Here is a 13,047-nt window from a genome sequence, read left to right on the forward strand (position 1 = left end):
CTGCGCGCTAGACCGAGGCATTTGCTCTGCCTCGGCCTTGCAGATACTCCCTGTCAAAATTCCCCTTCCTCGCTCTGCTCTGCGTGCTGTTGTAGGCTGATTGCTGCGGAGCGTGCTCCACTATACTCGCCTGCTCCTGGTGTCACCCGCTCGGGGCGACGGTACCAGATGTCCGCCACCGTCGTCACTGGGGCTAGAATGCAGATATCGCGCATCGCCGCTGCCACTATGAACGCCATATGGCGCGGTCGGTAGGACCCTAACCTGCGCTCTCAAAGGAAATCTGATTTCCAAACAGGCTGAACGTGATCGATTATCAAATCAGATGACTGTTACATTACACAGAGAGCTATCATTTTCCACCCCGGGGTACACAAAATTTAGCAATGAAGGACGCTACCCATATTTTTCCCTAGAATTCAGTCTAGTATGCCACAGTTGGTCTCAAGTGCGCAAAACGTTCATGCACATATTCCAAAAGGCACGTGGGAATTGAAACTAACGCATGCTATCCGTTCCAGAGAAATTCTCGCTAACTAGGTATTTAAGTTTTGGGTTATCTGGCATTCCTGCTCATGAGCCAAGATCGTAAACATATTTAGGATATTGCTTGACATTACATGTACCGTAAGCCCAGGTGGAGAAGCGACCTACCGAGACACATTGGGTTTCGGGGAATATCTTTACGGACTCACGTCCTTCGTGTTTGCTTGAAGTGTGCCTGTAAATGTTTTTACTTATTCCCGTCCATCCCTAAGATCACATTCGCATTTTTTTCTATTTTCTTGCCCTTCTTCTTTGCACCAGCCTTACATCTTGAGCTCCCTCTATCTTCCTCATCCAACCGAACTGCCGAGAGAACCGTTTCAAGACGCGGAACCGAGCCTCTACCGGGCTCCAGGGCATTACCGGCACCGGTTCAAGACGCGGAACCGAGCCTCTACCGGGCTCCAGGGCATTACCGGCACCGGTTCAAGCTCATGCTTAAGCCTCGCGTGACAAAACTGCCGGCATTGTCTAAAATTTGGAGATAGCTGATTTATTGCTTCCAGGCATGTTGAGACCCGTTGGTTGTTTTCCCTATGACAGTTCGTCTTCATTTCATCGTGATCGCGTTCTAAACTGAACAAAAAAGAAGACAAACTCAAAATATCACGTAATTGTGTTACGTTAGGCTAGCAAGCTGTCCGAAGTTATTCTACTGCAGTGGTTTAAGTCTATAGCCGGAAAAAGAGATCAATCCGCAATCAGCCGAGCAGCTTTTGTTGGTTCTTTTGGGAGACCGTGGCATGCCATTGCCTCAAAATGTTGGTTGTCAGAATATTGCTAACGAGTGCCGACGGAGGTGCATGGTAGAAAACTGTGTGATAGACAGCGTGATAGGTCATAGTGCATCAGTGATTTTCATCAATGAGTGCAGACTAGGGCGTGTTTTTTAGCGATTATAAAACTGCAATTTTTTTCAACTTCGAGCTTCAAACATTTCCGAGCTTGAAGCATTGCTTTAGGCATGAGCTCACTCCCATTTTAAACATTTAAACAGCCGTTTTTGGACGCTGCATCAGTCAGCATCTGGTCGCAGGCACCATCATCAGGGTACCCTTTCGTCCTGTGTATCTACCCTCGTGAATCAATGTGTGCATTCGCGCGTCTTTCCGCCATCGCTTCATCTCCTTGCGCTCATGGGAACGTAGGTATCTGATCTGTAGTTGCCCTTTTATATTCGGTATGTAATGTTTCGTCGGTGGACGGAGAGCGTGCAGCCTCTTCTTCTTTCTGGTTCGATCTGCCAGGACCAACGATGCAGCAAATAATTTGCGGTAATTTGACGGTTTAAGTGTAATGCGGCGCCGGGGAGCGTTATCAACTGCCACACGTGCCATACTCCTAAAAGGCTCACTAACTTTATTTCATCAACATTTATGTCAACATGATTGTTGCACGCATCAACGTACACTTTCTCTATACAATATTGAGCTATGTTCAACGTGGCACCAGTGCCCGATCGCTATTCTCTTCGGAGTCGTCTACGAATCTCCACGGGAGTTACTTCCCTCTTTATCGGAAGGACTGTTTCTGATAGTTCTCGCAGATAAGTACAGAGTCAACGGTCTTAGATCAACACAACTAAAGAAGCACGCCATTTTTTGAAAATCACAGTGACAAATGTTAAGTACCAGCAACACGACAAGGCAATGAGGAAAACACTTGACCGCGAAGTAAAAAATGATTAATAAAAATCCGCCTTCCAACATGGAAAGCACGGGAGAGCTCAGACGCGGGGGCGCGTTGCCGGCGCCTGCAGCGCACCCGTCTCTACTGACTGGTGTCGTCACAGGGCGTCACCTGCGCTCCGTCACCAGGTGGCTCTGTCGCCGGCTCGACCACCAGATCATCTATCTCGCAGAGCTGCTCCGAGTCGTGGCGGTCGCGGCGCGACCTTGACCTCGCCTGACTCCTGGGCGGGGTACGCGTCGTCGCGGACCGCGGCATCCCCAGCAGCCTCTCGGGGAAGGCGGCCAGCAGCTCGGCTCGCATCTCCTCCAGCTGGGCCGACATCCGCTCGTTCTGCTCCTGGTACTCGAGCGCCTTATGCATCACGTGGTGCACGTTGTTGTTGACAGTGTCCATCTCCTAAGGCCACGGGCGAAGCAGCGGTCAGGCAAGGCTGCTCAGCACGAGCGAGCAGTTAGGCAGAGGCATAGTTAAAGGCGCATTTGCTTAGATTTTGACGCTGACGGCAGGAGAGGCGGAAAGATGGCGGACTTCGCACTGTCAGGAAGCTCAGCACGTCGGCGAAGGACTGTGAATTCAGTTCTCTACCACCGGTTTTTTTCTGGGCTGTGGAGTACGGACCGCCGCGATCTTTGGGTACTCAAGTCACCCACATAGTCTCAGCGCACATATATCCCGGTAATTATGGAACGAGCTCGATCTCCCTCGCCTGAGTATCAGCACTGAGGACGTGAGCGCTGCTGATGTCTGTACTGCTCTGACGCTACGTACCGACCACATGTCCAGCAGCTGCTCGTCCACCTTGCGGAACATGCCAGAGAAGGCGACCATCCTGTTGTTCAGGGACGCGGCGAGGGTCTGCAGTGACGTCACGCTGCCCTACGTGGAAACAAACGTCTCGTTACGAGCAATTGCTAGCAAAGGAATGGCCTTGGATCTCTTAATGGCAATCGCGAAAAAATACCCGGACACACTTGTGAATAATGGCATAAGGCAGGTAAAGTAGGTTGGCAGAGGATACCAGATCAATGGGACTTCAACCAATAGGATACTCTGGGGTGGGCTGTGATTTTCACCAGCGTTCTAGAACTCTGGACTATTTGACTATTCTGGACTATTCTGGATAACTGAAACTATCTGGACCCATTGCAAAAAAACAAACGGTTGCACTGAAGTGCAGGAATATTTGTGCCGCGGCAAAGTCAACCTTCGTGACGATCCATTACATACATACAAGCGCGTCCCACACCGGTGTCAGTTACGTTACGTCACAAGTGTCACAGGTGTCACGTCATGTCACAGGTGTCACAGGTGTCATACCGGTGTCGGTCACGTCACGTCGCAGGTGCCGGCAATGCCAAATTGAGGGGATACGCTGATTCAGCACACCTCGCATACGCGTATCCGTCCAAATCGTAAAACCCAGCACGACTACGTCGTAAGTCATTCCGAACCGGACCCCCCCGTGCCCGCGGCGGCCACTGACCTGCACAGCCGCCACGTCTGCCCTAGTGACGGCTAGCTCGGCGTGGGAGCTCTCCAGGCCGTCCGCCAGCGTCGCCACGCGGTCGGACAGGCCGCGCAGCCCGGCCGTCAGCTCGTGCAGGCTCGCCGCCACCGCCGGCAGCGTCTGACCTGCCGGCCGGGGCCGCCGCATCAGGTCACCACGGAGCAGGCACACGGCACACCGCCGGCTGCTGCGCACTCTAGAGACCCGTGGTTTGGAAGAGGGGTATCAGCTACCGTTTAGTTATATGGAGGTGCAGCGGTTCATGTCGCTCTCAGGTCTGTCCGGGTTACAACAGAGGACGAACGCAGTCCCCAACACTGATGCACGCAGAACAACGCGGGTCTTTGGACGGTATTGGGGCCGAGAGGCCCCCGGCTTCAGTTTGGCGGTGACTGTGGATGGTGCGACGCAAAATCCGGTACGTCGTCGTTTGTATCCGAGCCGTTTCGGACGGTAATGCCCATATCAGGGCCATGGAATTAAGGAGAGAAGTGATAAGCGGGGCAGGACCGTGTCCATCGTGGAAGCATTCCGCTAAGGAGACTCGCCGGCTATATAAACTCTTCTATGGGGCTTGTGCGGGCGGGTCAGAGGCAGGGGCACCCATCCCCCCTCATCAGTCCAGGGTGGCCATGAAACCGACTCATGGCTGATGCTTGCAGCGTGCCCCGATGATACAGGGCTTTGTGTGGGCTTAGAATGAAACGACCAGTGAGGAAAGCAGGGTGGGTGCGGCGGAGAAAATGCAGCCCCCAATGTCACCTTCCCGCGTGAGCGTCGATGTGAGATTGGACAACGACGAGCCGCTGGTACTGGCTCCACCACTGCTCCCGATGTCGACAGACTCGCCCTCCGTCTGCGCCAGCGGCTTGACGGGGCTGAACAAGGACGGGCGCTCTCGCTCCGCCAGGGTTGGAGGCGACGCGCGGAGAGCGGTGGACGCGGTGGACGCGTCCGTTCCTGCCATCTGCCGGCTGATGTCAGAAGCTGAAGTAGCGGAGACTGGCGCCACGGGGCTGGGGGAGCGTCGGTCGGGCCGCAGCTCCGGCATGGTGGTGTTGAGGCGGCGCACCACCGAGCAGCGCGAGGAGGAGGCGGACGAAAGGGACTCTTCGCTGGAGCTGTACTCGTATGCCGAGCCCGGGCAGCTCGTCTGACCAGCCGGGAGCCTGGAGGAGACAGTGATGGTTCAGAAGCTGAACGCTGATTGGCCAGCGCTCGTGATCTCAAGCAAATTCGCCGCCAATGAAAACAGCACAGTTAAAATCAGTGGGACACCGTCATGCAGTCATTCTTTTAGGAAAATTGGGCACAGATTGGTTGGTCATGGCTGACTCCATCATGGAATACCATACACTGGTTGTCTATCGCTTAAATGTTTACCTTTTTTATCTTTGACATGCCTTACGTGCATGCATCAATATTCGCCACATTTCTCTTGCATCAGACATTGTTTTGCACACTTGGATGATAAAAATCAAGTTAGATTCATGTCACTGCCAAGTTCCATCGCTCTAGGTATATTTTGTGCCACATACCAATATATAACGTTTCATAAGTAATGCTGTTGGAGCGTTTCTAGGTAATTATCTTTGTATCCAGTGTGACCGCGTTTTGCGTTCGCCCAGTGTTATCTTTGAGAATTGTCTGCTCGTGCCATCGCGACCACTTGGTGTCAGCCACTCAGAGAAGCGAGAATTTCGCATACAATTTGCTCCACAATCCGTACCAGACAATAGACGGGGCGTGGGAGGCATAATTTTAGACGCAACCTAATCTTCAGCACTAGCTGAGAGCACATCAAAGCACGCACACCTACCAATAAATGCTTCAGTGTTCTTTGGCTTCTTACAACTGGCGACAGTCTCGTTGCGGGGAGTTCATTCATCGCCAAGTGACTTTGTCCCGGAACGTTTTCCGCTGGCCCAAGTCTTTATAAAATCCAGGCATTGTACGCCCGGTACTCTTCCTGCCACTGAATTCTAAGGGAACAGGAACGCGCTTCGGGATTTGAGATCCGTCTGGCCCCTTGTTTTGCCCTGAAGACCTCGAATTGACGCATAAATTCCGTGGGTTCTTTCTTTACAAAAGAAAACGGTCTATGTTTTTATTTCAAATCAAATTCTTAAACTGGAAGCGCATCAATGTCTCAGACCAATGGATTGGGCAGTCATACAAAAAAAAACATTTAGACTTGAGCAGGTGCCACCCGACTAATGGGCCAATGTGACAGGCATGCGATTTGCATGCAATAGTGCCCAGTTGCGTGGCCAGCTGAGGCCATTGAGGCGGCTTTACAGTCTTCAGAGAAATTTTTTTCAAAAAGCGACAAGCTTTTAGAAAATTGGCAACTAATGTGATAAAGCGACCTAAGAATAACCTTTCCAATGTGAGTGAACTTGCAAGACCCTTATTTTCATGACACCTAGCGCAGTTTAAGTGGAGAGTACATGCAACTTTGGACTTGGCAATAAGAATGTCATAAGCTAGCGGCGAGCAGAACACTGCTTTAACCGCGCATTGCGTTAATACTCAGGACCAGCATTGCTACCAAATCATTGGGGGCGTTTGGGCGGGGCTGCCACATCGGCAGCTCAGTTGCCAGTGGTCGGTCCGAAATGCTCACCTACGCCCCCTACCGAGAGGGCCACAGCCACGACACCTGCGCACCAACTTTGCCGCGTCCAGCGCGGCTTGACTCCCGAATTCTGGCTGCTAGCTTGTTCTGGTGATTACAGACGTTGCCACGATCGCAACACTTGAAACTCAGAATCCCAGAACTGCAAGCGCGGCCTGAAGCACGCAGCTCGGCAGTGAACGCGATTGTTTGAAGTGCCATTGCACGGGGTGACCGCCGTCGACGTTATAACGACCCACATTCCAGAGCTCAACTAGCCATCGATTCGGTGTAAGTTTATTGCGAGCTCGCGGCGAACTTATCGCGAGCACCGGTGGGCGGTCTGCGTGTCGGCTCGGTAAGCTGGGCAAAACACTGATCGGCCACGGTTTAAAAGGCCCGGAAGGTGACAAATGAGTTAAATGTTAAGGTAGATAAATGTCAGCTGCCAGGCATGCAACTACAGTGCCAGCCCTCATCGGAACTTTCAAGGTCGCCCACTGACATGGCAGTGGCGAAAACAAACTCGCTCTGTATACCCATGCCGATGTCTATTACTCATGGCATGGCTCATAGTTTACAAATATAGATCTACACATGCACCGGTGATAGCACGCTCTTAGTAACGAGTTCCCACAATACAACTGTCCTGTGCCTAGGGCAGCGGAATGTGCAGAGTTGGAGACGTTATGCGAGGGTCGTGAAGTGAAATACAAAGATTAAGAAGCGGAACGGACTTGATATTAGCAAGACAGTTTCTGGTTTTTGACCATTATGAGTTCAGAGTTATGGTGCTGACAGTTATGGATTTTCAATTTACCTGGAGGCATCGGTTGATCAACGTTATCAAGTACGAATTGGCTATATTGCCGGTACTCATAACCATGAAAGCATGGCCAATACCAGCTAATAACTATTTTACCCGATAATCATAAAAAATGGCAAGAAAAAATTGAGGTGAATCGAAGCTGTTTTCTACGTCTAAATAAAGCATTCAAACCTCCTGCACCCTTTTGCATTTGCCTGGTACGGCTATAGCAAGTCAAAATGCAAACATGGCAGCTACTCTCGAATCCGTGGCGGATACAGGATCTGGAAAATGTTGAAAACATCTGATATTGAGCAAAACGATATAAAGAAAATAGCAGCGTTTGACCCCCCCCCCCCTCCTCCCCCCCCCCCCTCCTTCCCCCCCCCCCGGCTCACCTTGCAATACTTTCATCCGCTTTTGGCAACACCCAAAGTCGATGGCCCACTTATGATATGCTAAGGTTTTAGAGAACAACGCGTGTTTGGCACGGCTGAATGTAATACATACAAGTCAAACCGGCCAGTTTTCTTCCCATATTTGTGTATCTGACACCGCCCCTGTGACATGACGCGTCCAGTTGTGCGATATTTATGATCAGTTGGGATGTCATAGCTGTTTTCCCATCACTAAATAACCTCTTTGAAATTATCCACGTATTGATATGGGCAGCCGCCTCCCTCATGCCTTTCCCTGGATCAGCTCGTGGCATCAGGGTTTGTCAACGACATTGGTTATTTGCGCGTGTCCGCTCGTGCACGCTCCTTTATCCGCCCAGCAGCGTTCGTGCAACTGATGTCAACATCGAAGATAACGTCGATTCATCATGCCACTGTCATTCTCGCATTTTCTTAACACTGCGTACGGCAGTCCCATAAGTTTGACGGACGTAGCAAATGGTTCTTCATGGCTTTTTTCATGGCATAAAACCCTACTTCTGTCAATTATCGGCTTTCCACAGTCAGAAGTGGTGTGCCAATACCTGTTTGAAAATGCAGCGACTTTCCAACTGCAGGAACGTTAAGATACGTCCCAATATGAGTCAGGAAAAATTATCCATTTCATTGCCCCGCTGGATCGCTTTGATGAAAGACAAACGAAGTCACAAGGTCGCGTTGGCCCCTCCCCCATTCGCATGGAAATGGATTTAGGCCGGACCGGACTTGCGCTTACCTGGGACACAGCAATCAATGCAATTTTCACCTGGTGATGTATTGCGTTATACCAATCCGACTAAAATCTATTAACCAAGCTGTGCGAGAGGCCTGCTAGTGATCTCCTCATCCGTGATCACATCATCACAAAAGAATTAATAGTCGGTGTCTTAATTATGCTCCTTGCACCATAAATATCCGTGTGCAGGCGATTTGATGCATTATCCCGCGAATAGGACGGAAAATGTATACGAAGCTTCAACGTTAGACCCTCTACAAAGCGTATTGCTCCACACAAACCACACCATTCACAGATATTTGGGCTTACGATTACGCCGCTTGTTCAGGCCCCTGGCCTGCAAGTGCTAGGCAGATTACATACTTTGGTTTACGAACCACGATAAGATTACAGCTAACTGACACAGACTGGGTAGGCGAGAAAAGCGAAATAAGGTACCCGCATAAACTGTCCTACTCACAGGTTAATTGGTAAACAGGGAAAATGTAGCGCGATCAAACCCAGAACCAGCTGGAATAACTATGAGATGATAGGAAGTGCAATACCCGAGAACATCCAGAAGTTTTCCAGTCAACACCGAAGCTCATCTGTCGCAGCTGGATAGCTTGCTGAATAATGAAAACATGTGATAGAATGTCGAATTTTACATGCTTGCAACTCCGCTCCACAGCGCTAATATTTTCCAATACCATTGTCTTGCTGTTCGCTTGTTCAAGGTCAAGTGCATTCAGTAACAGCTTATGAGATGACTGACCATTTGCGTGATCAGGGGCGCAAGCACCTAGTGGCCCGGTGGTGTGTGTCATAAAATTTATTGCATGCATTAATATGGCAACGAACAAACGTTATCGTCAACAAAATTCGGGGCATGAAAATGAGCGGGAGGTAAAGAAATCGCGATACTTGTTATACCATGCTGAAAATTTCGAGCGTCTGCGGCACGCTAAGCTGTGTTCTCATTGACAAATTTTCAGTCCCCCCTCCCTACGAAATCCTGCGTACGCCCCTGCGTGCAATGCACATTAATTTTGTTGCGGCAGTGCCAGACGTCTGCTTTTTTTAAAGATCGAAACATTTTACAGGATTCCCGTCAGACTCATTGTTTCTGTTCAGCAGAGTAGGGCCATGTCTGCTAAAACCGCGAGGATCGCTGGGCCTGGGTATACCATGGGTCTAGCCAGGAGGGGCGTGGGGGGGGGGGAGGGAGGGCAGCGTGCCGGGCCCCACCTGGCACCGCGAATCAACAGGGCCTAACGCCGAGCTAATGGCAACAGCGGCGGCGCTGCTGGACTGATCAATAGCCAGCGCCGGCGGGAATCTGGCCGCAGGGTCAGGGGTCGTCAACGGGACCGACCGCCGAGCGGCAGAGGTCAGGAGAGAAACAAAGGTCACCTGCCTAGTGACAGAGGTCAAGTTAGGGCTCGTCGGCCGGGCCAGCCGCTGAACGGCAGAGGCCAGAAGAGGAACAGAGATCACCTGTGGATTTGCAGACTATTTCAGGGGTTGTCACCGGAACCGGCCAGCGGACAGAGGTCAGTAGAGGAACAGACATCACGCCCCGAGCGGCTGATGAGCAGAAGCCACCGACAAGATCTAGTGACAGCATGTCACAAGTTACGATGGGTTTATGAGATGCTGGGCCAGAAACAACTCACGTTAAACACACAACCCATATCGGGAGGTGCCGGCTAAACGACGCCATCAAGCAGTCATTGAGATATAACATGAACACCTGGAAACGTCCAATATACGTATAAAACATCTTAAAGTTTGCTCGATGTCGACGTTTAGCCAGCCTATTCCTGTATATTGCCGGCTGATTATATTCAGCATGATTATTTATAGCACCGAGATGCCAGGAGCGCAATGCTTGTCAGGCCGACAGCAGACTTTCTGGCCTCATTCGAGGTCAATTCATCGATTTTAAGTTCGATACTCACCTGTGTTTACTCCGCCCCAGCGGAATGAATTTCGCCCCCGACTCACAATGGATAGCATCATCATCATCATTGTGATAGCACACAGTGGGTGGCATCACCCCGACTGTACTTCAGGGAAGCGGAACACAGTCGAGTCGAATCGGTTCAGATTCAGGCATATTGAACCCACGGAGTTCCATTGGCACATTTTTGGTGAAAACAGGAGGATGCATTTTATGAAATACAACGGTACGTGTAATGCTCTTTTCGTGGGTCATGTCACATCTGTCAGAATCACATCTGTCATTACTCGCTATGCTGAGTGAGCCGACTTATGGATGATTATAGGCAATAGAGTTCACTGAAACTTTACTCTGACTCACATCGGCATTGAAAGAATTCGATGACAGATGGTCTCATAAAATGTTCTTGATTTCTGAGTCGAGTCGAATTCATCCGGAGTCAAGCGTGAGTCCGATCCAACCCGGTGCAATCCGTCAGAACAAAAGAATTTCCGCACATACCACGCACAAAATATCAGCTTGTTTTGACATAAAATGTCAAACGAAGCCCCCATGGATCAATTTATTGGTTCTTAAATGACTGAAGCCGTTAGCCCAGTGTCATTCCTTTGTGCTGGCCGGCTGGCCAACCGCACCCTTCAAAAATTCCCGCGAAGCAGCCCAGTCTAACCCATAGAACCTTTTCATTGCAGTCGGACGACATGGGCACCATGGTAGTCAGGCGATATAAACGGCATAGTGATCACGTCACATGGGCGCCGTGCTGCACAGTCCTGGCGGTGTCAGTAGTCCCTGCATCACCAGCGCTGACCCCTCCCCCCCCCCTGGTGCAGTACTGACCCACCTCCACGGCATGGACCATGTGACCATGCATGCATGGTCACATGGTCCGTGCCGCGGGGGTGGGTCAGTACTGCACCAGGGGGGGGGGGGAGGGGTCAGCGCTGGTGATGCAGGGACTAGAGAAGATGCTCGCCATTAAATTTGGTACTGATACTATGTATAGAAGCCTTCTCCACGGATTAAGCACGGAAAATATGTCAACGAGTCTCCATGGTAGCGAGCGCGGCACAGGTTCTGCGTGTCAGACGCATAAATCTGCGTCATAGAAGCTGCGTTCTCGTGGCTTTTCGCTAACGGCTGATTGACATTTGCTTAAGAAGTGACAGCGAGATTGAGGCAGCTGCGTCATGACATTAGGTCATGCGTCAAAACCTCTCGCAAACCTGATCCGTTGAAGTGGAACCGCTCGATGAGAGTGATGGGGTCAGTGTTTTTCTTCTGTATGCTATGCTTAACGAGTGTTGCGGTTCCAAATTCCTACCTGCACTGCAAAAATTCATCATTTTATCTTTGTAATTATCATTGACACCTGGCGTCAGGAGCGAGCAGGACAGCGGGCCGTCCCAGGGCCGAGGTCGGGTAGCAGCCCAGCCTGACCTGACGCCAGGAGCGAGCGGGACAGCGGGCCGTCCCAGGGCCGAGGTCGGGTGCAAGCCCAGCCTGACCTGACGCCAGGAGCGAGCGGGACAGCGGGCCGTCCCAGAGCCGAGGTCGGGTGCAAGCCCAGCCTGACCTGACGCCAGGAGCGAGCGGGACAGCGGGCCGTCCCAGAGCCGAGGTCGGGTGCAAGCCCAGCCTGACCTGACGCCAGGAGCGAGCGGGACAGCGGGCCGTCCCAGAGCCGAGGTCGGGTGCAAGCCCAGCCTGACCTGACGCCAGGAGCGAGCGAGACAGCGGGCCGTCCCAGGGCCGAGGTCGGGTGCAAGCCCAGCCTGACCTGACGCCAGGAGCGAGCGGGACAGCGGGCCGTCCCAGAGCCGAGGTCGGGTGCAAGCCCAGCCTAACCTGGCGGTCGGCTGGTCGGCCAGCAGCAAGCTGGGCTGGCTGCTGGCCTCGGGTCGGCGTCGTGCTGGGCCGCGGCCCCGTGGCCGACTCAGCTGGATGGCCTGGGCCGGCTGCAGTGGCTGGGGCGGCTGCGAACGGCCGCGTGACGGAGCGGTCCCGACCGCCGGCTCACACCAGGAGCTGGGACGCGCCGGCTCCTGCGGTGGGTACACACCCCGTGACGGCCCCAGGCGCTCGCACCACCTCAGGGGATCTCAGCGCCGACCGAGATAGACACGCGCTGCGATACTGTCTGAGTTACTTTACAACACAGACACAGGCACGCGCCGGGAAAACAGCGGCGGGGAACACACGACATGTTGTTTCATGTCCACGTAGAGGTGCACGCCGCAGACGGCACCCTCTGCGTGACTACGACCATAGGGGACATGGACGCTACGGCACCGTCTAATGGACTCACACAAGTCACATGCAGCAAGCGCTGAGTGAGCGCAGTCAAAAGCTAGATGTACGCTGCAGTACTGCCCGATAGTCCTGGAAATATGCCGTCGCACGCATTCGACGGTCGTGCTCTGTGTTTGATGCACCGCTGTCCGACAACGGCGGCCTGTTTTCGATGCGGCCCGTTTACAAGCGTCCTCCGACAGCGGCGGGCGTGAGAGGTATCAGCGATGGAATACGTGGGGCGTAAATGAGACTCTGACTTGGAGGAACGGAGATGAGTTCCAAAGAAACAATGAACTGGACATCGTTACATGGCAACGAATGTGATCCACGCTCGGTAACTGACAGATAAACACGCGGAGCTGAAATATTCGTTTCACCGCGGGGCAGAATGAAAGGCTTTGATACGGGCCTGATGCGCCCGGAGCCCATAAAGTGACTATTCTCGGAGCGTGCTCTCTCTCTCTCTC

The 13,047-nt window shown here is 52.2% G+C and overlaps 1 protein-coding gene across 1 annotated transcript; it reads right to left on the bottom strand.

Moving 5' to 3' along the window:
* Positions 1-1,891: 1,891 nt before the first annotated feature.
* LOC119103328 (uncharacterized) lies at positions 1,892-12,291 on the bottom strand. Its single transcript, XM_037226827.1, has 5 exons — positions 12,134-12,291; positions 4,508-4,914; positions 3,722-3,870; positions 3,007-3,114; positions 1,892-2,634 (listed from the first exon to the last, which is right to left on the bottom strand). Exons 2-5 carry the CDS (start codon positions 4,794-4,796, stop codon positions 2,317-2,319), a joined length of 864 nt encoding a protein of 287 aa, XP_037082722.1. The 5' UTR covers positions 4,797-4,914; positions 12,134-12,291; the 3' UTR covers positions 1,892-2,316.
* Between the last annotated feature and the right edge of the window lie 756 nt (positions 12,292-13,047).

The sequence above is a fragment of the Pollicipes pollicipes genome, unplaced genomic scaffold (assembly GCF_011947565.3).
Source record: "Pollicipes pollicipes isolate AB1234 unplaced genomic scaffold, Ppol_2.1 Scaffold_5724;HRSCAF=6776_pilon_pilon_pilon, whole genome shotgun sequence".
Classification (NCBI taxonomy): Eukaryota; Metazoa; Arthropoda; class Thecostraca; order Pollicipedomorpha; family Pollicipedidae; genus Pollicipes; species Pollicipes pollicipes.